We start from the raw sequence: 20,832 nt of genomic DNA, 5'->3' as shown, positions 1-20,832 counted from the left end.
GGGTGAAGTCACAGATTGCGGCACAAAGGGCCTTTGCACTGCAATCTATGCCAGAAATGCGCCTAATTTAGACATGTTTCATAAATGACCCCCTTTGTCTCTGGCAGTGCTTTATCAGTGGGTGGGGGACGGCATGGTCATCTATTGGCTTGCTTTGGCCAACACATGGCCTCCAATGAAACCGGATTGAAGACAGTGACACAACGGTTTATTAGGACCGTGCCTCCTTTTTCTAGCAACCGGCTGTCTTAATTGGCTTTTGACTACTAGTGGCTACCTGTTTTTCAGATTTTGTAATAATGTATAGCTTTTATCTGGAATTTGGTTTCATTTTTATTCTGTAGATGCTTTTATTTACTCACATACGACTGGCTCATGGTTTTTCTAATCACAAGAAGAGACTACAAGCAGTCCAGGCCAGACTACACGCTATTTCTATTTTAGGTATGTGGTTTAAAATGTGTTGAATACAGCGTCTATCATTTAATATTTGTTTCACGTTGATGGCATTGGGGGACATAGCACCATGGGTATAGGCCCAGCTACCACTAGGGTTTAATATTTATTTTAAACCAATTTTAGATTGGTTAGATTGGTCTCACTTATAGGATTTAGGACATCCATGGTATTATATAGCAGAAGCCATGTGTTTTTTTTTTTTATTTTATTTTTTTTATTTTTTTTAAATGTAATATTCAGTATAGATATTTCCTTGTAGCTGTAACTTTAGGAGCTAGAACACCTTTTAAAGGGGTTATTGTAAATATATATATATATATATATATATATATATATATATATATATATATATATATATATATATATTACACACACGAGATTCTGAACCTTCTCGGTCCCCGGCGTTACCACTGCTTCTCAGTCGAATCGCTGCTTATTTCCAGATACAGTGCGGCCCACTGTCCACAGGTTGTGTGTTTATTGCATCTTCACCCCATTCGTGTCGAAGAAGCTGAGCTGCAGTACCACCCCGCACCTGTGGACAGGTGTGGTGCTGTTTTTGGACGTGAGCAGCCATGTTTTTCTTCTGGAACACCCCTTTAAGACTAATGCAATGTAAGTCTTCTCCAGACATGATGAAGGCATTATGGCTCATGCATGTAGATGCCTGTCAGTTGTACAAGTCAGAAGTGTGGATATGATCGCTGGGTTCCCGTTCGCAGCAGGGTGGACACACGAGAGTAGCTGCTATTCATTGAAATCCACACGACTGTAGGAAATGGCTCAGTGCTCACATTTGGCTGTTACATTAATTTCCCTGGCGGACTTGGGTATGGGGGCTTCTTCCTTCCCATTTTCTGTTTTGGGTAGGGTAAAAAAAAAGTGTGTTCTGAGGCAATTTTTATTCCTCTTTCCTGCCGACTAGGCTTATGTAAATGTAATCTAGATCTTTCTTGTCTTTGCAGTTTATTCTAATGCCTTGCAAGAGTCTGCAAACAGCATTCTTTACAATGGTTTAATAGAGGAATTAGTGGATGTTCTCCAGATAACCGACAAGCAGCTCATGGTAAGACCATTTTCTCCAAGCCATCATTGCAGTTGAGTCTTCCATTGACTCATGTATGGTACAATAAAAAGTGTTGTGCGATTCTCATTTTAATAGGATATTAAAGCAGCGTCTCTGAGAACCTTGACCTCTATTGTTCACTTGGAAAGAACGCCAAAGTTGAGCAGCATCATAGACTGCACTGGTACTGCCTCTTACCATGGCTTTTTACCTGTTCTTGTCCGAAACTGTATTCAGGCTATGATTGGTGAGTGTGAAACTTAATATTGTGAAATATTGGCTACACTGCTTTGATAAGCTGGAATGGTCAGGCAGGGTCAGTGTTTTTCGGATATTTAAAATGGGCAGAAGACGCATTATGTTGTCTAAAACCGTATAGGGGACAAAATTACTTTATGCAATACAGTATTAGCTTACCGGACCTTAAAATGTCATCAATAAGGGTTTCTATTTCCTAGTGGAAAGAGGTTATCAATCCATTTGAATGCCCACATATAGTACATTACCCCTCTGGTGGTCTCTGCAGAGGATTTAAGGGGCTGACCTGCAAAATTAAAGGCGTTTTCCAGGCGTTCAGTATTGATGACTTTTCCACAGTATAGTTGATCAATATCCGATCCATGGGGGTCCGACTCCCTGCACCATCAGCTGTTTGAAGAGACTGCGGGGCTCCATTGAGTGCTGCAGCCTCTTCCGACACGAGCCTGTGTGCAGCTCAGTCCCATTCAAGTGAGTGTGCCTGGCAAAATTAGTAGTCAGCCCCTTATATCCCTTGCAGCGGCCATCAGAGGGGAAATATATTACTTGTGGACATTCGAATGGCTTGTTAGCAGCTTTCTGTATCCTGAGGATAAGTAATCGATAATGATCGGCCTAAAAATACTCCCTTTAACCTGCTCTTGTCTTAAAGGGGCTGTCTGTGATGAAACGGGCCCGCCTTTCACTAGACAGATCGGGGGGGGGGGGGAAATGTAGATTTATGTAGAATAATGTCTGTCATTTAGTAACGGCATGTGTTCCTCCACCCAGATCCCACAATGGAGCCGTACCCTCATCAGTTTGCCACTGCTCTGTTTTCATTCTTGTATCATCTAGCCAGTTACGATGCCGGTGGTGAAGCACTGGTTTCTTGTGGCATGATGGAAGCACTTTTAAAGGTATAGCTATTGTTTTGTGAAGTGGTTTTACTTTGTCCCTACCAGAAATTCCAAATCATCCTGCCGTGTCTGCCAGTCAGTAGGTGTCACTTGTCCTTGTGGTGTGAACATCTCGTGCTCGTCTTTTATGTATTGTTTATGAAGGGAACGCAGGAGTGGTGATGTCGCGTACACAAGCGGAGGGCTGCGATGAAGGCTTAATAGCTGTGGTCTCCATGACAGCAGCTCACATATTCTGTTCAGCAGCAGCATCGCCTTGAGCTTTCTTTTTGGCATTATATTTCTCAGGTGATCAAGTTCCTAGGAGATGAACAGGACCAGATCACGTTTGTGACGCGAGCGGTGAGGGTTGTTGACCTCATTACAAACTTGGATATGGCGGCGTTTCAGTCTCACAGCGGGTTGTCCATATTCATTTATCGTCTGGAGGTGAGATTAAAGCCTTGTTGGTGAAATGTGCAGTTTTTTTTAAATAGTTAAAGAAATATGCACATCAATAACTGTGCAGTCATCAAAAACGGGACACTAAGCAAGCATTCAAAAAAAGGCACTCAACCTCTCTTTAAATGTGACCTCCCTGCAAGCCTCGTTAAAGGGTTTGGCCCACGGACAACATTTATCACCTGTGGTCTGACCACTGGGACCCCCAAGGTCATGAGAACGGGGATCCCATTGGCCATGCTTGTGTACCACTTACTCAAGGCTCCCCTTTTTATGATTGGTGTGGGTCCCAGTCATCAGACCCCAAGCAATCCAATCCTGTGGTCACGTGCCAAGCCCTGTAAAGGGTATTCTAATTAGAACACTGGATACGTTGCAATTTCTGGTGGACCATTTCCCCTGTTTAAGTGAAGCTAGGGTTGACTACATGCACCAACGCTCCATTCATCTCTAGGGGACGGCCGGATATTGTCCAGTATAGCGCATAGACTTTGAATGGAGCAGTGGTGCGCAAGCTCAACCATCACTCCAAACAGAGGACCAGGGTGCCTGTACTTGTGATCTGTGGGGGTCCAAGCGGTTGGATCCTTATTGTGCAGCACAATAATCTTCTATCAATTAATGCATCCAAAAGATACGCGCACAGTCACACGAGAGAATGAATGGTATATTGCCTGTCACCAAATTGGGGATATAAACCCACAGATATCCATAGCTGCTTTCCAGTGGTGCACTTTTGCATCTTTATTGCGTATAGAAGGGGCTGATGATTGAGCACCTACTCCTACTTTCTTAGAGGCTGCAAAGACATGAGGGAGTAAAATTTTGAATGCTCCCCTCTTCCCCTTGAAGGAGTCCCATATGTGAATGGAGCACTAGTGCATGTTTGATCACCTCCCTTCACTTCTATCGGACTGCAAAGTACATTGCTTGACTATCCCTGGTAGATCCATAGTGAATGGAGTGGCATTCGCACAGGAATCGGGGGGTCCTTTAGTTCTTGGTGGATGCATAGACTGAACAGTCTTTGTATTTCAGATCTGGTTTCTTAAGCTGATTCTCTTTTATTCTAATGCCCTTTCTCTTGTTTTCCTCTCAGCATGAAGTTGATTTGTGCAGGAAAGAGTGTCCATTTGTTATTAAACCAAAAATTCAGCGCCCCAGCACTGTTCAGGAGGGAGAAGAAATGGAAACAGACATGGAAGGTAGTTCATTGGGAGGCTGGGGCGTAAATTAATTCACTAGTAAAGATTCACCTGCTTGCAGATGCAGCGAGCAAGGCACACACATATCTCGTCTTGTATTCAAGTGAAAATTTTGTTTTACTATTAAGTGTCCTCACAGGAATGCCTTTTTGTATTGTAGTTTCTGACGTAGCCATGGAAAGCAGCCCAGGTCCTTCCACGTCCTCAGATCCACGGCCTATGACCACAAGTAGCAGTGCAGGGAGTTTAGTAATGCCACGCTCTGGTAAGGACTTCTGTTGCGTACAATTCTGTGACAGTCAGAATGTGAGGAGTGGTGGAGGCACTTACCAGGCAATTTTCTTTGCTTTGCAGGGGTGCAGTGCATTCCACAAAGAGCAGCCTTGTTGAAATCTATGCTAAATTTTTTGAAGAAAGCAATTCAGGATCCGGCTTTCTCAGACGGAATTCGTCATGGTAACTTTAAAAAAAAAAAAAAAGTAAGACTAAAAGCCTGAAATTTTGAGAACACGTGAGGTGAAACAGTTTTCTTTTCCTTTTGTAGTGATGGATGGAACTCTTCCAACATCCCTGAAACACATAATCAGTAATGCAGAATATTACGGACCTTCCCTCTTCTTGCTGGGTAAGTCTAATAAAGAAATCTGGTTACGTAACGAATATGTCTGATGTTTTTAAAGGGCTAGTCCGGGGAGTGGAAGGTTGAGCATGCACACTTCTGCTCCGTTTATTCTCTATAGGCTTGCAGCCCATCTCTGGCAGTCCCAGAGAGAATGAATGGAGCAGCAGGGTCCATGCTTGAGCTGCTGCTCCACTAGGATGGGGAGAACGGGACTCCCATTCGGTGGACCAGAGAACAGTCCTCCCTTGGATAGGCTGTAACATGTAGTAACAGACATACCCTTTCAATCCATGATATTATGGAGTTGAAAGTGGTTTTTATTGCATGATAAAACCTGTGTTTTTCTGCAGCTACCGAAGTGGTAACGGTCTTCGTGTTTCAAGAGCCCTCTCTACTCTCCTCTCTCCAAGACAATGGTTTGACAGATGTGATGCTGCATGCTCTGCTTATAAAAGATGTAAGAACCTCTCCGACCATATACATTATTTTATAGGGTGATGGATTAACAAGGGGATTTTTTTTCACTCAATGTGGAGTACCGCATGAGCGTTTTGATGTATTTTGGACATCTGTGAAGATGTCCATGAAGAATCAGTGTTGGGTCCGTGTGTGTGTGTTTTGCCCTCGGTGTGTCATTTGTATTCAACAGACTGCTAGGCTGAAAATTGGTTTTCAGAACAGCTCCTAGCAATGATCCATGAAATTACCGGACCAAACGCAGATGGTATCCGCGTTGTGTTGGTTGTTTTCACAGACCCGTGCACTATAATGTGCATGAGGGATCACAAGCAAAAATAGGGCATGTTTACCACTGAACCATGGTCAGCGGAAAACTACTGATTGAGGTCAGGGAGTATGTGTGCTGTCCTTGGTGAACATGACCATCACACGTCTGTGATTCACTGTCGTGTGAAAGAGGCCTACCACTTTTTAAAGTGGAGGCTCAATTATTTTTTTTTAATTACCTTGAGTAGTACCCAGAACTAGGTAAAGTTGACGCAGCATACACGTTATTACCGTTTCTGCCCCTTCTGTTTATAACAGTTGACTAATGTGATTTCCCTTCCCCCCCCCTTTCCTTCTAGGTACCTGCTACCCGGGAGGTTCTAGGCTCCCTTCCAAATGTTTTCAGTGCACTTTGTCTGAATGCCCGTGGTTTGCAGTCATTTGTGCAGTGCCAACCTTTCGAAAGACTTTTTAAAGTATTGTTATCACCAGACTACCTTCCTGCCATGAGGAGGAGACGTAGCTCAGATCCATTAGGTAAGTAACAATTTATTTAAGTCTGTAAAGCTTTTATTTATAGAGGTCCAGAGATTAGACAGCAGTTTACCCGACCGTATCCCTGCCATGAGAGCCATCCATGTATCAGATTTGTTAATCCGTGGGTAATGATTCTTTTTGCATAGCAAAGTTAACTTTTGAAGTTTAGCTTTCCAAGGCTCTGTCATTAACCAGAAAAGTCCATGGCACTTCCCAGTTTTCTCTAAACCACCTCTAACCCCTGCTGAAGAGACCTGTAGTGCAGCATAGTATAGCTCTCTTCAGGTCTCTAGCTGAGGGATTAAGAGGCCCGTGGTCTCTTCCAGCTTTGACCTCTCTCCGGTCTCCTGCAGGCGATACAGCCTCTAACCTGGGCAGTGCTGTTGATGAGCTGATGAGGCACCAGCCCACGTTAAAAACCGATGCCACCACTGCTATTATTAAGGTAAGACTCTGTTTGGTCTGTTGTTTTGTCCGGTTATGTGATCATTTTCGCAGGAAGTAAACATTTTGAATATTAAGCGGTTGGGCCTATGGATGTCCTGAGTGTTTTTATCTTCTCTCTCTAGCTTTTAGAAGAAATATGCAATCTTGGTAGGGACCCAAAGTATATTTGTCAAAAGCCATCAATTCAAAAGGCCGATGGCACAGCAACTGCCCCTCCACCCCGGTCTAACCATGCGGCAGAGGAGGCTTCCAGTGAAGACGAGGAGGAGGAAGAAGTGCAAGCTATGCAGAGTTTCACTGCAAATCAGCAGAGCGAAGTCGAACCAAGCCAGCAGTAAGTGTTTTTATGTACTTGGCACACCGATAGCCATTGTTTTGTGTGTGAACGAACATAGAGCAGCCCTCAGCGGAGTGAGAAATGCAGCTTCACAGAAATTACTCTCAAGATAAAATATAAGATTATTAGGTTATGTTACTTTCCCCTGGCCTTGCAGCTCCAGGCTTATGGATTTAAAAGGGTTTTCCAGATTTTTTTTTTTTTTTTTTTTTTTTTTTTTTTGATGACCTATCCTCCGACCCCCGAAACCCCCACCGATCAGCTGTTCTGAGAAGGCAGCGGTGCTCCTGTTAGCGCCGCTGCCTTCTTACAGGTTACCAAGCACAACGCCGTACATTGTATAGCGCCTGTGCTTGGTATCGCTTCTCGGCCCCATTCACCTGAATGTGGCTGACCTGCGTCTAGACCACGTGACACATGAACGTATTGTCACTCGGCCTAGGAAAAGCAGGGGCGCTGCTCCCTTTTTAAAAAGCTGATTGGCGGGGATCCCGGGTGTCGGACCCCCATCGATCAGATGCTGATGACCTATCAGGTCATCAGTATAAAAATCTTGGAAAACTCCTTTAAAACTGTATAAATACATTGCATTAGCAAATTCTTCAGACTCTTCAAATATTGTTTCAACTTTCTCATTATGGGGCATTGAGTGCAGTTTGATGCAAAAACTTTTTTATTTTTTTTATTTATTTTTTTAGCACAAATCCGCAACATAAAATGTAAAAAAATAAATAAAAATGAAAAGGTCTGAAGTCTTTCCGAATGCATTGTATTTTTGAAATTTGTTTGTTCGCACTTTATTTGTCCAAAATATTCTCCTGCTCGATCAGTCCTCGGGCCTGGAGAGAAGCTGTGTGGTCGTGTTGCCAAGGCAGCTGTCCAACACTCAATGAGTATGTCCTAATTAATGGGACTTGAGCTCGGTGCTAGCTTTGTGCTGGGTGATTCCTGCAGTGTTGCGACCACCCTGCTAGCAGTTACATTTCTCTTCCCCCTCATATCGGACCATAGAGTATGCCTGGGCAACCTTTTTAAGTTAAAAGTGGTTTTCATGTCAGATTGATTTGTGGAAGATCGATGGCAACCAGACTGTGGTGCCAAGTACCTTGCCCTTCTGTATGTTGGCTGTGCTGGTCTTCCCACAAGAGCGCATTTATTGTAGTGACCTAACCAAGTCTGCCGGGTGAAGCCCCGCGTGGCTGACTGCTGGAGCTCTCCGTTCACTGTATGACTTTAATATCCTCTAATTGACCAATCTGTGCTTGAATGAGATTGAATGAGTCAGTCATTTTTCTATATCTGTAATTTTATTATCAATGGCCAATGGGACTTTCCAAATGCTGTTAAGAACAGCTCAGGCAAAATGGCCGACCCCATAATTGTGTTCAGGAAATTGCAATTTATTTTTTCTATCAGAAAATAAACACAGGTTAGAAAAAGGGAGACTTGTCGCTATCCGGTTAAGGCCTCTTTCACACTTGCGTTGTTGGGATCCGGCATGCACTTCCGTTGCCGGAGGTGCCTGCCGGATCCGTAACAACGCAAGTGTACTGAAAGCATTTGAAGACGGAACCGTCTTCCAAATGCTTTCAGTGTTACTATGGCACCCAGGACGCTATTAAAGTCCTGGTTGCCATAGTAGGAGCGGGGAGCAGGGGAGCAGTATACTTACAGTCCGTGCGGCTCCCCGGGCGCTCCAGAATGACATCAGAGCGCCCCATGCGCATGGATGACGTGATCCATGTGATCACGTGATCCATGCGCTTGGGGCGCCCTGACGTCACTCTGGAGCGCCCGGGGAGCCGCACGGACGGTAAGTATGCTGCTCCCCCGCTCCCCGCTACACTTACCATGGCTGTCAGGACTTTAGCGTCCCGGTAGCCATGGTAACTATTCAGAAAAAGCTAAACGTCGGGTCCGGCAATGCGCCGAAACGACGTTTAGCTTAAGGCCGGATCCGGATCAATGCCTTTCAATGGGCATTGATCCCGGATCCGGCCTTGCGGCAAGTCTTCAGGATTTTTGGCCGGAGCAAAAAGCGCAGCATGCTGCGGTATTTTCTCCGGCCAAAAAACGTTCCGTACCGGAACTGAAGACATCCTGATGCATCCTGAACGGATTACTCTCCATTCAGAATGCATTAGGATAATCCTGATCAGTATTCTTCCGGCATAGAGTCCCGACGACGGAACTCTATGCCGGAAGACAATAACGCAAGTGTGAAAGAGCCCTTAACTGGCAAAAAATAAAATAAAAAAAGTGACTCATTCCCTTTAAGTATATAGTGTGGCTCCATATCACCAAAATCTTAAAATGCCATGCATGCTTAGAAAAGGCTGGATGCCACCAGTATAGATAGATATATTGCATCTTAGAGGGGACAGGTGAGCTAAGGCTATGCCTTTTTTTTTTTTTTTTTTTTAAAGGGTGTTCTAGGTCGTTACGCTAGGTCCTCAGTGTCCAATCAAGTGAATGAGACCGAGCTGCAATGCCAAGCACAGCCACTATGCAATGTACGGCGCTGTGCATGGTATACTCTGAAACATGGCAGGGCCAGAAGTCAGCCCCCACCTGGGGGTAAGAACATCACTATTTAAAGAGGACCTTTCACTAGTTTAAAAATTAAAAAACTAACTATATCAGTGGGCAGAGCGGCGCCCAGGGATCCCCCTGCACTTACTAGTATGTCTGGGCGCCGCTCCGTTCGCCCGGTATAGGCTCCGGTGTGTGCAGCTCCCACTTTTGTACGGGTTGTCCCTTGCTGCAGCGCTGGCCATTCATAGCGCACAGCTCATAGCCTGGGACAACCCTAAAACAAAAACTCCGCCCCGTACAAAAGAGGGAGCTGCACACACCAGAGCCTATACCGGGCGAACGGAGCGACACCCAGACATACTAGTAAGTGCAGGGGGATCCCTGGGCGCCGCTCTGCCCACTGATATAGTTAGTTTTTTAATTTTTCAACTAGTGAAAGGTCCTCTTTAATCCCCCCCCCCAAAAAAAAATAAAAAATTTAAATACCGCATCATGGGATTAGGCAATGGCAGCGAAAGACTGATCTAATTCCAGTGCTGGCTGTAAATCTAAATACTCAGGGTTTTACTGTACGTTGGGATGATTGCCATGGTAACCTGTATTTAGGTAGCCTTGATCTAGTCAGACCTAGTCCTATGTATTTCCATGACAACTTATAAAAATGTCGCTCTACGTGAACGCACTCTAAATAGTGTGTGAACTGTATTTCTAATCTCTTTACCAGTGTGGTGGGAAACGAAGAAAGAATTCCGATTCCTCTCATGGACTACATTCTCAACGTGGTAAGTTTCACTCACTTTTTATTTTATTTATATATTATTTTTTTTTAAAGTCTATAGGCAACCTCGGGGCAATTTTTTTTTGATTTACATTTTACTCATTTTAGGCTAAAAGTCATTTTCTTATTTGGTCTTAAATGAGTGTTTATGAAGTCAGGAGAGTTAAAGGGGGTTTACTAGAATATGGCCCCATTGTTTGATAGATGCAGGTCCCACCTCTGGGACCCGCAGAGTCCTGGAGGGCACGCCCCACACGGCTGCTCTCAATTCATTTCTGTGGGGCCGCAGAAAATAGCCGAGCGCTGGCTTGGCTATTTCCATTGGCCCCATAGAAATGAATGGGAGTGGTAGCCGCGCAAGTGTGGTTCGCTCCTGTTAATTTCTATGGGGATGCTGAAAATAGCCAAGCACGCCTCTCGGCTATTTTCGACGGACCAATAGGAAGGCTTGTTGGTGGCTGGACCTGGCAGTGCCTGTCACCACTTTGCTGGCCTCGTGTTAGGCTTTGTTTTAGAGAGAGAGAGGTGCGGGTCCATAGCGATATTCCCCCATTGTCTGAGATGTGAATACCCCTTTAAGAGCTGCACATGAGCTGTCAGCTGATGGAACTCAGGAAGAACAGTCTGCAAATATCACAGTATCACAAAGACTGCTAAAAAATTTTAATAGACTGTTCTTCCTGAGTTCTGTTAGCTGACAGCTCATGTGCAGCTCTTAACTCTGATCTCCTGACCTCATAAACACTCTTTTAAGCCATATTCTTATCAGTTTTATTAGGGTTTTGCAGTAGTGAGTGTTTGTTTTTTCAACTGCATGTATTACTAAAAATTGACTTTTTATAAAAATAAATTAAAAAAAACTATTCCTAACCGAAAATGAGTAAAAGTTTGTGCAAGATGGACATGTTTTCTCCTGGTATGTTTTAGGCTCTGTTCACACTAGCATTATGGCTTGAGAATCTTTAAAATGTTATAAGATTCTGCCTGGTTGACATTCTGGTTTATAAGACCGTACATAGTTCTACATGGACTCCTATTCTTGGTAGTGTACAACTAAGGATTGGTGCTGAATCTAATCATTATATTACACATTTTCTCATTCACAGATGAAATTTGTGGAATCCATACTGAGCAACAACACAACAGATGATCACTGCCAGGAGTTTGTGAGCCAGAAGGGTCTCCTGCCCCTGGTAACCATATTGGGCCTTCCTAACCTACCTATTGACTTCCCTACCTCTGCTGCATGCCAGGCCGTGGCTGGAGTATGCAAATCCATCCTGGTATGTATTTGTTGACTAGTATATGTGTAATGTGTGCATCAGTGCTAGACAAATCCCAAGACCCAGGCCGCCAGGGCTCCATTAAATTTGCTGTGTGCACTTTTTGTGGTTCTTAACTGTTGGCGTCTATGGATTTCCTATTGCCTGGCTACTAAAAATCAAGTGGTTCTAGAAGTGGTATAACTCGCTGCTAAAGTCTGCAGAAACTTGTCTACCCCTCTTCAGTAAAAGTTAATCTAGAAATACAGGTGATGTCAATAATAATAATGGCAGGTTATTGTGAGAAAATAACCTAATTTAGCACATTGGAGTGGTTCGGGCACGTCCGAATGATAAAGAATTGGCTTAATAGGGTGTAAAATTATATATCTGCATGAGGACTTCATAACATTGGTTAAAGGGGTTGTCCCATTACAGCAGCGTCTCCCTGATCCCACAGGATTGCTGTGGGTTACTGCCGGGCCCCCAATGGTCACAAGAATGGACATGCATGCACGCTGTCAACTCAGTCAGCTCTATGGGGCTGCCAGAAATAGCCAAGTACAAATGCCCGGGCCCCAGCGGTTGGACCCCTGCCGATCAGACACGTGAAGGGGTTGTCTGGGGAAAAAAATTGACCTATCCTCAGTTATCAAATCTTGCGCTGCATGAGTGCTGTGGCCTCTTCCTAGGCCAGTGACCTCACCGTACATTGGTCACGTGGAATAGTTGCAGCTCAACCCTATTGACAAATGGGTTGCAATACCAAGCACAGCTGCTATACAATGGACGGCGCTGTGCTTTGTGGTCTGCCAGGAGGCCACAACGCCCACCAGAGCTCTGGTGAGCATCGCAGCTTGCTGAAACAGCTTATCCGCGGGGGTGCCAGGAACAGGAACCCTGCTGATGTTATTATGATGACCTATCCTGATGGTAGGTCATCACTATCTTTTTGCAGGATAACCCCTTTAATCCTGTACTGTTGGTAGGAGTTAAGTTGTAATGGGACAACCCTTTTAACGTATACTCCTATAGACCATTGCATTAGTTTTATTCTGAACTCCGTTCTTCATGCTCAAAACCAAATTGCCGCTTCTCTTTTCTCCGTCAGACGTTATCTCATGAGCCCAAAGTTCTCCAGGAAGGGCTCCTTCAGCTGGACTCAATTCTTTCCTCTCTTGATCCTCTTCATCGACCAATCGAGGCACCAGGGGGATCTGTACTGCTGAGAGAGTTGGCCTGTGCCGGGAATGTCACAGATGCCACGCTTTCTGCTCAGGCCACACCACTGCTCCATGCTCTCACTGCAGCACATGCCTACATCATGATGTTTGTCCACACGTGCAGAGTAGGACAGGTAAGCAGCGCTTCCTTCTGTTCAGATGGTTTATAATCTTTGTTTTACCAGTATTTCATAATATTTTAATAACTCTGCTCTTTTTCTGTTTTAACTTTCAGAGTGAGATCCGCGCCATATCTGTGAACCAGTGGGGCTCCCAGTTGGGACTCAATGTGTTGAACAAGCTTAGCCAGCTATACTGCTCTCTGGTGTGGGAAAGCACCGTTTTGCTTTCTCTGTGTACTCCGAACAGGTACGACCACTCGTGTGGCTCTGTATGTGTAACTATTTATCTTTCATCCATTGCTTCTCACTTTCATATATTAGACTGACAGCAACTTTTCTGAAGGCTTGGGCCATGCACATCTGTGCTCCCATCCACCTGCTGTGTATTGAAAGTTCTCTGCATGGTGGGTGGACCAATGAATTGTTGTACAGGTGGGGCAGAAGGGGATCTCCATGCATCACCGTCATTGACGAGAAACGAATATCACAACGTTATCCCATATCCTGACATTCTTAAATGGGAATGCCCCTTCAATTGTTCATAACATAGATCCGGATCTACCTGAATTGGCAACGTCAAACTATCTAAGGCGAAGTTCACTTGGAGTATCTGCACGGATTACACGCCAAAAATCCTTTCCAAAAGCGCATGCAGACTTTCCCCTTCGATTTTAATGGGGAATCTGCATTTTAAACCATATGGCACAGTCTGCTTCCGCATGCTGCACTGCGGGGGGGGGGGGGGGGGGGGGGGGGGGGGAAGCGTCCTGTCCATTCTTATTGCTTATTCTTTGAGGGATCCACATGCAGAATTCCATTGAAAATGGCCAGGAATTAAAAAACGTTAAAGGCACATATCTAGACTGGCTACAGGACTCTCAGCATTACTCCAACACTCCTTTAGAAGAAGCATTAATAGCTCTGGAAAATCTCAAAAGTCTCTTACACACAAATTACACCTACTGGCCGACCAAAGAGATCAATAGTCCTAAGAGACACATTGGTAACATGGAAAGAAATCCGAAAAATGCGAAAACTACCGTATCTCTTATCTAAACACATGCCGCTATGGAACCATATAGAATTTACTCCTGGAAAACACAACAGATTTAAAGAATGAAAAGCGAATTCACAAAATGGGCCAACAAATGCATGAATCTGACAAAAGTTGGCTTGCCGAAAAAGAAATAATTAATGAAATATAACCTAAAAAATAACCAATTCCTCACCTACGCACAAATATTCTCATTTTTTTCTCCAATCTAGATGACAGAATCTAGGTAAAGAAGCTACAGAAACATCATTTCTCGCCCATATTCCTTGGGGGACACAGGAAACCATGGGTATAGCTCTGCTCCCTAGGAGGCGTGACACTAAGTGAAAGCTGTAAGCCCCTCCTCCATCAGCTATACCCTTCAGCCTGGAGAAGAGACTGCCAGTTTTTGCTTAGTGTCCAAGGAGGCAAGACACCCCCTGCTTATGCAGGGTTGTTTTCCTATGATTTTTTATTTTTACGTTATTTGTTGTTTTTAATTCGGTTTTTTTTCTACTTACAGGGACAACAGAGGCGCATTAGACCCCTCTGTTTCTCCCGGGGTTGAGTTGCGCCAGTGCCGGTAATTCCGCACTGCCGCCTCCCCCACAGAAGACAAGGTGGACCAGGGCAGCCTCGCTCCCCTGCGTCCCGCCAGCTCAGGGTCGCCCGCACGCCAAGTCCCTCCCCCGGCTTGCTGCCACTGCGGTGCCAGGAGCTGAAGGGGCGACCCCGCTGGATGGATTGAGGGTGAAGACAGCGTATGGTGAGACAGGCTGCTCCAGCCTCCCCTTCCTCCCTCCCACCGCTGCTACAGGCCTCCTGGGCTCCCATGGCCACTGTTACTACATGGCCACTGCTACATCGTGCGCCCACCCCTCCCCCCCCCCCCCCCCCCCCCCCCGATATCGGACCGTTACCGGGCAGGGGAGTTTATCTGGGCAAGTCCTTGGCAGGGACGCTGCCTTCTGCCACATCCAGGCGCGGAGGGGGCCGTTTTCTTGGCGTGAACGGCGCCATTTCAGGCCGGCACTTCATTATCCTTGGGGGTTAAGTTCATTTTGCCGCGCGCGCGCGGCTCTGCTTCAGAGCGGCAGGGAGGGGGCGGAGCTTCCTACATGCGCTCCGCTACTTCCGGGTTCATCGCACAGTGCTGCGTGGAATCCTCTCTGCAGTGCGATCCGAAGCCGGTGCTGCTGCCTCTCCTCCACAGCCTCCTCAGTCTGTTCCCCCTTACCGCTGCCGCTTGCATCATCCGGGTCTGGTAGGACTTTTAACCCCCTCCGTGCCACAGTACTGTCGCTTGGGTGTTATCCCCGTTTCTTTCCTTGGGGTCTCCCACTTTAAGTGCAACATCTTTGTTCCACCATGTCAGACCCTTCTGCAGCCGCCAAGCCTTGGTACCATGCCTGTACTGCTTGTAGGGAACCCTTTCCCCGGGGGCAGTCTGATCCGCACTGTACTGCATGTCGGGCTCCACCGCAGCCTCAGTCGCCCGCTGTGTCGCTCCCTGCTGCCTCTGACCCGCCTGACTGGGCTAGATCCCTGTCCCAGGCCGTGGAAAGCCTCACTCATGTCGTGGGCCGCCTAATAGACAGGCCGCCTACCCCGCAGGACGCCACTCTTACTGTCGCGCCCTCCGGGTCCACCGCTTCTGCCGCTGCAGCGGGTTCACTCTCCTTTAGTGACCCCTCCCGAGCTAGGCACTCTCAGAAGCGTATTAGAGTAGAGCGAGCCTCCTCCTCGGATGCCTCCCTCTCCCCGCCACGCGTGCGCACCCAGACGAGCCTCTCCTCCCCAAAGGATTCGCTCTCTGAAGGTGAATTGGCGGTTTCAGATTTGGAAATGGACTCGGCCCTGCCGTCCAAGCTAGCCTCAGCGATGGGTCAACTCATCTCTGATATTCGTGACACCTTTAAGGTGCAGGATGATCCCCCTAGCTCGGACGCAGCTAGCGTCTCATTTATCAGACCCAGGCAGGTCTCAAAAGTCTTCCCAATCCACTCTGATTTCTCCTCTGTGGTGTCTAAGGCTTGGGCTCGACCGGACGCCCGTTTTGTCAACCCCAAGAAGCTGGACATTTGCTATCCTTTTCCAGCAGATGTCGTGGCCACATGGTCTTCCCCACCCAAGGTGGACCCCCCTGTGGCCCGGCTGTCGAAGAACACGGCCATCCCTGTTCCCGACGGGTCCTCTCTTCAGTCAGCGGAGGACCGTCGCATGGAGACCCTTTCTAAGGGCATTTTTGCTGCCTCCGGTTCGGCTCTCAGACCGGTTTTTGCCTCTGCTTGGGCAGGGAAAGCAATCTCTGCTTGGGGTGCGCAGCTGGAACAGGAGTTGGACTCGGACGTCCCTATCCAGGACCTGCGTTCCTTGGCCCAGCTTATTGTTCGGGCCGGGAATTTTGTTTGTGAGGCCTCCCTTGATGCGGGAGCCCTTATTGCACGCTCCTCCGCCCTGGCAGTTTCCGTCAGGAGGGAGCTCTGGCTGAAGGTTTGGAAAGCGGACGCTGCCTCCAAACGTTCCTTGGCGGGGCTACCGTTTGCGGGTTCCCGCCTTTTCGGGGTCCGCCTAGACGAACTTATTTCGGAGGCCACGGGTGGTAAAAGCACCCATCTTCCTCAACCCCAAGCCAGGGGCGCCCCCCGCGGACGCCCTGGTGCGTCTCGTTTTCGGTCCTCCCGCAGGGCCTCTGGGGCTCCCACCACAGCTGCCGCTTCGGCTCCTCCCCAGGATAAGCATAGGAAGCCGTTTTTTTCGGGCGCAGCCCTCCTGGCGCAAGCCGCAGGCTGCCCGCACACCCGCAGCAAAGCAATCCTCTGCCTGAAGGCGCGCCCCCACCCACCCGGGTGGGGGGCCGGCTCCTCCTTTTCAGGGACGTCTGGTTGGCTCACGTCTCCGACGCCTGGGCCCTCGAAATTGTGTGCTCCGGATACAAAATCGAATTTGCATCCTTCCCTCCAGATCGGTTCTTTCGCTCCCGCCTGCCACGGGACCCGAAACGCGCGGTTGCGTTCTCCGCGGCCGTTCAAGCCTTACTGGACAGGGGGGTGATTACCCCCGTTCCTCTAGAGGAAAGGTTCCAAGGGTTCTACTCGAACCTCTTTGTAGTTCCCAAGAAGGGAGGTTCCATGCGGCCCATTTTGGACCTCAAAAAGCTCAACCGTTTTCTCCTCCTTCGACGGTTTCGGATGGAGTCCCTCCGTTCCGCGGTGGCTTCCCTGGAGCAGGGAGATTTCATGTCTTCCATCGATATACAGGATGCCTACCTCCATGTTCCGGTAGCCCGGTGTCACCATCGCTTCCTCCGGTTCGCCGTGGGGGACCTCCACTTCCAGTTTGTCGCCCTTCCCTTTGGGCTGGCAACAGCCCCCCGGGTGTTCACCAAGGTCCTGGCCCCGGTTTTGGCCTTACTCCGTTCCAGGGGTGTTTTTCTGCTACCGTACTTGGACGATATCCTCATCAAGGCTCCGTCCCTTTCTCAAGCGGTTGCCAGCGTGGATCTCACTCTAGAGACTCTGACGAGGTTCGGTTGGGTCATCAACTTCCCCAAGTCCTCCCTTCCCCCCTCCAGACAACTGGTCTTCCTGGGAATGCTTTTAGACACGGGAGCGGCGGAAGTACGTCTTCCCTCGGAAAAACGTCTGATCCTCCGTGGGGCGGTTCGGGGTCTCCTTCTCCACCGTCGACCGTCCTTCCGCTTCTGCATGCGGGTCTTGGGGCAGATGGTTGCCTGCTTCGAGGCGATCCCGTTTGCGCAGTTTCACTCCCGCCCTCTCCAACGGGCGATCCTCTCCTCCTGGGACAAATCGCCGCAGTCTCTGGATCATCCCTTCCATCTATCGCCTCCGGTGAGGTCATCTCTCCGCTGGTGGTTACAGTCCCCTCTTCTGGGCAGGTCTTTTCTGCCACTCAGCTGGTTGGTGGTTACAACCGATGCCAGTCTCTTGGGCTGGGGAGGCGTGTTTCCTCCCCGATCCGTCCAGGGCATTTGGTCTCCATTGGAGTCCAAACTCTCGATCAATGTCCTGGAGCTGAGAGCGGCCCTTTTGTCTCTACGACACTGGACTCATCTGTTGAAGGGTCATCCAGTTCGTGTACAATCGGACAACGCCACGGCTGTGGCGTACATAAACCACCAGGGGGGCACTCGCAGCGCTGCTGCAATGAGGGAGGTCTCCAGCATTCTCCGTTGGGCGGAAGCCCACGTCCCGGCCCTATCGGCAATTTTTATTCCAGGGGTGGACAATTGGGCGGCGGACTTCCTCAGTCGCACCACTGTCGACCCCGGCGAGTGGTCTCTTCACCCGGAGGTATTCGAGGCCATTTGCCTTCGTTGGGGCATACCGGACGTGGACCTCATGGCCTCCAAGTTCAATCACAAGGTCCCCGCCTATCTGTCCAGGGCCAGGGATCCGGGAGCTTGCGGAGCCGACGCCCTCGTTCTTCCTTGGCGAGGCTTCGCGCGTCCATACATATTCCCTCCCATCCCACTCCTGCCCAAGGTCCTTCGGAAGATCGCGGCGGAAGGCGTCTCGGTGATTCTGGTCGCTCCGGACTGGCCCCGCCGGTCTTGGTATGCCGACCTCATGCTGCTCCTGGCAGACGCGCCCTGGCCGCTGCCCGCCAGGGAAGATCTTCTCTCTCAGGGACCGATCTTCCACCCGCGTTTAAGGTCCCTACGTTTGACGGCGTGGTTGTTGAGACCACCGTCCTGACACGTAGGGGTTTTTCTGCGGACGTCGTCCGCACCATGATCCGCGCCCGTAAGCCGTCCTCTTCTAGGATCTATTATAGGACCTGGAGGACCTATTTGGGGTTCTGTGCCGATCTAGGGATTCCTCCGCTCCGCTTTTCTCTCCCCACCGTTTTGTCCTTCCTGCAGAGCGGACTTGCCCAAGGTCTGGGTCTTAGTTCTTTGAAGGGTCAGGTGTCTGCGCTGTCCATTTTGTTTCAGCGCCCACTGGCCCCCCTTGGTCCTGTCAAGACCTTCCTTCAGGGCGTGGCTCACGCGGTTCCCCCGTACCGGCCTCCGGTACCGCCCTGGGACCTGAACCTGGTTCTCTCAGCGCTCCAGGCTTCTCCTTTCGAGCCTCTGCGGACGGTTTCCTTGCGACTTCTGTCCTGCAAGGTTATTTTCCTTGTAGCAGTCACCTCTCTTCGGAGGGTGTCCGAATTGGCTGCACTCTCCTGTCTGGAACCTTTCCTAGTGTTCCACCAGGACAAGGTAGTTCTTCGTCCGGTCCCTTCCTTCCTTCCTAAGGTGGTCTCCGCCTTTCATCTGAACGAGGACATCGTTCTCCCCTCTTTGTGTCCTTCCCCTTCCCACCCTAGGGAGAGGGAACTTCATCGCCTGGACGTTGTCAGGGCGCTCAAGGCTTACCTGGAGGTAACCGGCTCTTTCAGGCGTACTGACTCGCTCTTTGTGGTTCCGGAGGGGTCACGCAGAGGGTTGGCGGCATCCAAAGTTGCTATCGCCCGTTTTGTCAAGATGGCTGTTACTGAGGCTTATCTCGCCAAGGGCAAGGTTCCGCCCCTCGGTGTTACCGCTCATTCCACTAGAGCGGTCGGGGCTTCCTGGGCTCAGAGAAATCGGGCTTCTACGGAGCAGATTTGCAAGGCGGCCACTTGGTCCTCCTTGCACACCTTCACCAAGTTCTACAGGGTGCATACTCATGCGTCGGCTGACGCTGCTTTAGGCCGTCTGGTGTTGCAGGCGGCAGTTGATTGATGCCTCCGGTGTTGGTCTAGTTTGTTCTGGTCCCTCCCTTCTGGGACTGCTCTGGAACGTCCCATGGTTTCCTGTGTCCCCCAAGGAATATGGGCGAGAAAAGGAGACTTTTGTATTACTTACCAGTAAAGTCTCTTTCTCGCTCTTCCTTGGGGGACACAGCACCCGCCCTTCATTTGGGTTTACAGTTGTGGTTCCGGCTTGGTTGCCCCCGTTGGGGCTTGACGGTTCTTTTTCCGGTTGGTGGTTATCTTTCACTACTTGGACACGCAACTGGCAGTCTCTTCTCCAGGCTGAAGGGTATAGCTGATGGAGGAGGGGCTTACAGCTTTCACTTAGTGTCACGCCTCCTAGGGAGCAGAGCTATACCCATGGTTTCCTGTGTCCCCCAAGGAAGAGCGAGAAAGAGACTTTACTGGTAAGTAATACAAAAGTCTCCTTTTGATCTTTTATAGAAAACACCTCAAAATCATCCATCAATATCAAGCCTATATAAAAACTTACAAGATTTATATTCACATGCACATATTCCCAAACCTTTTAGACATGGGCCCTTCAGCTTTCATATTAAAGCATACAAAAAAAATATTGGAAGGATGGTCAAAATAAAAAAATGTACATATAGCGAAAGATGGAAAGAAACCTTCAAAATAATACATAAAGCATATCTAAGATTAAAAGGGGTTGTCTCATCATGGACAATGGGGGCATATCGCTAGGATATGCCCCCATTGTCTTATAGGTCTGGGACCCACAATTATATAGAGAACGGAGCCGCACCTATAAGACAATGGGGGCATATCCTAGCGATATGCCCCTATTGTCCATGATGAGACAAACCCTTTAACATCCCCAAAAATTATAAAAATCCATAAAGAATAACAAACTCTCCTAAATGTAACTCCTCAAACACAGACCTATGGCACGGATTATGGATGTGTAACAACATTCAAAACTTCAGGCAAAACATCCAACAATATTTAGAAGCACACTGAAAAATAAATATACCACTAGACCCGATATCATATATTTTTTGTTAAAAAGAACAAGATGGGAAAAAATCAAACATCACAAATTCCACAAATACATGCTGTACTATTAGTAGCTAAAAGATGCATCGTGAACTCGTGGATACACCAGCCAACCCCCAC

At 48.2% G+C, this 20,832-nt stretch overlaps 1 protein-coding gene across 12 annotated transcripts in view; it reads left to right on the top strand.

Annotated features, from left to right (window-relative positions):
• Positions 1 to 20,832, top strand: part of HUWE1 (HECT, UBA and WWE domain containing E3 ubiquitin protein ligase 1) — a 113,430-nt gene that overhangs the window by 35,103 nt on the left and 57,495 nt on the right. For 8 of the 12 annotated variants that reach the window (XM_040405170.1, XM_040405162.1, XM_040405169.1 and 5 more), the window contains exons 11-27: positions 345 to 444; positions 1,425 to 1,525; positions 1,622 to 1,772; positions 2,555 to 2,682; positions 2,971 to 3,111; positions 4,223 to 4,328; positions 4,489 to 4,593; positions 4,683 to 4,784; positions 4,873 to 4,953; positions 5,301 to 5,407; positions 6,036 to 6,213; positions 6,540 to 6,658; positions 6,783 to 6,994; positions 10,257 to 10,314; positions 11,417 to 11,593; positions 12,684 to 12,929; positions 13,031 to 13,164. In XM_040405170.1, coding sequence (XP_040261104.1) covers positions 345 to 444; positions 1,425 to 1,525; positions 1,622 to 1,772; positions 2,555 to 2,682; positions 2,971 to 3,111; positions 4,223 to 4,328; positions 4,489 to 4,593; positions 4,683 to 4,784; positions 4,873 to 4,953; positions 5,301 to 5,407; positions 6,036 to 6,213; positions 6,540 to 6,658; positions 6,783 to 6,994; positions 10,257 to 10,314; positions 11,417 to 11,593; positions 12,684 to 12,929; positions 13,031 to 13,164 — 2,246 coding nt within the window. The remainder of the gene's footprint in view (positions 1 to 344; positions 445 to 1,424; positions 1,526 to 1,621; positions 1,773 to 2,554; positions 2,683 to 2,970; positions 3,112 to 4,222; positions 4,329 to 4,488; positions 4,594 to 4,682; positions 4,785 to 4,872; positions 4,954 to 5,300; positions 5,408 to 6,035; positions 6,214 to 6,539; positions 6,659 to 6,782; positions 6,995 to 10,256; positions 10,315 to 11,416; positions 11,594 to 12,683; positions 12,930 to 13,030; positions 13,165 to 20,832) is intronic. The other 4 variants (XM_040405172.1, XM_040405171.1, XM_040405166.1 and 1 more) reach the window with 1 other exon arrangement.

The sequence above is a fragment of the Bufo bufo genome, chromosome 8, assembly GCF_905171765.1.
Source record: "Bufo bufo chromosome 8, aBufBuf1.1, whole genome shotgun sequence".
NCBI lineage: Eukaryota > Metazoa > Chordata > Amphibia > Anura > Bufonidae > Bufo > Bufo bufo.
Note: the sequence above shows the minus strand (reverse complement) of the source record. Positions and strands in the feature narration are given on the sequence as shown.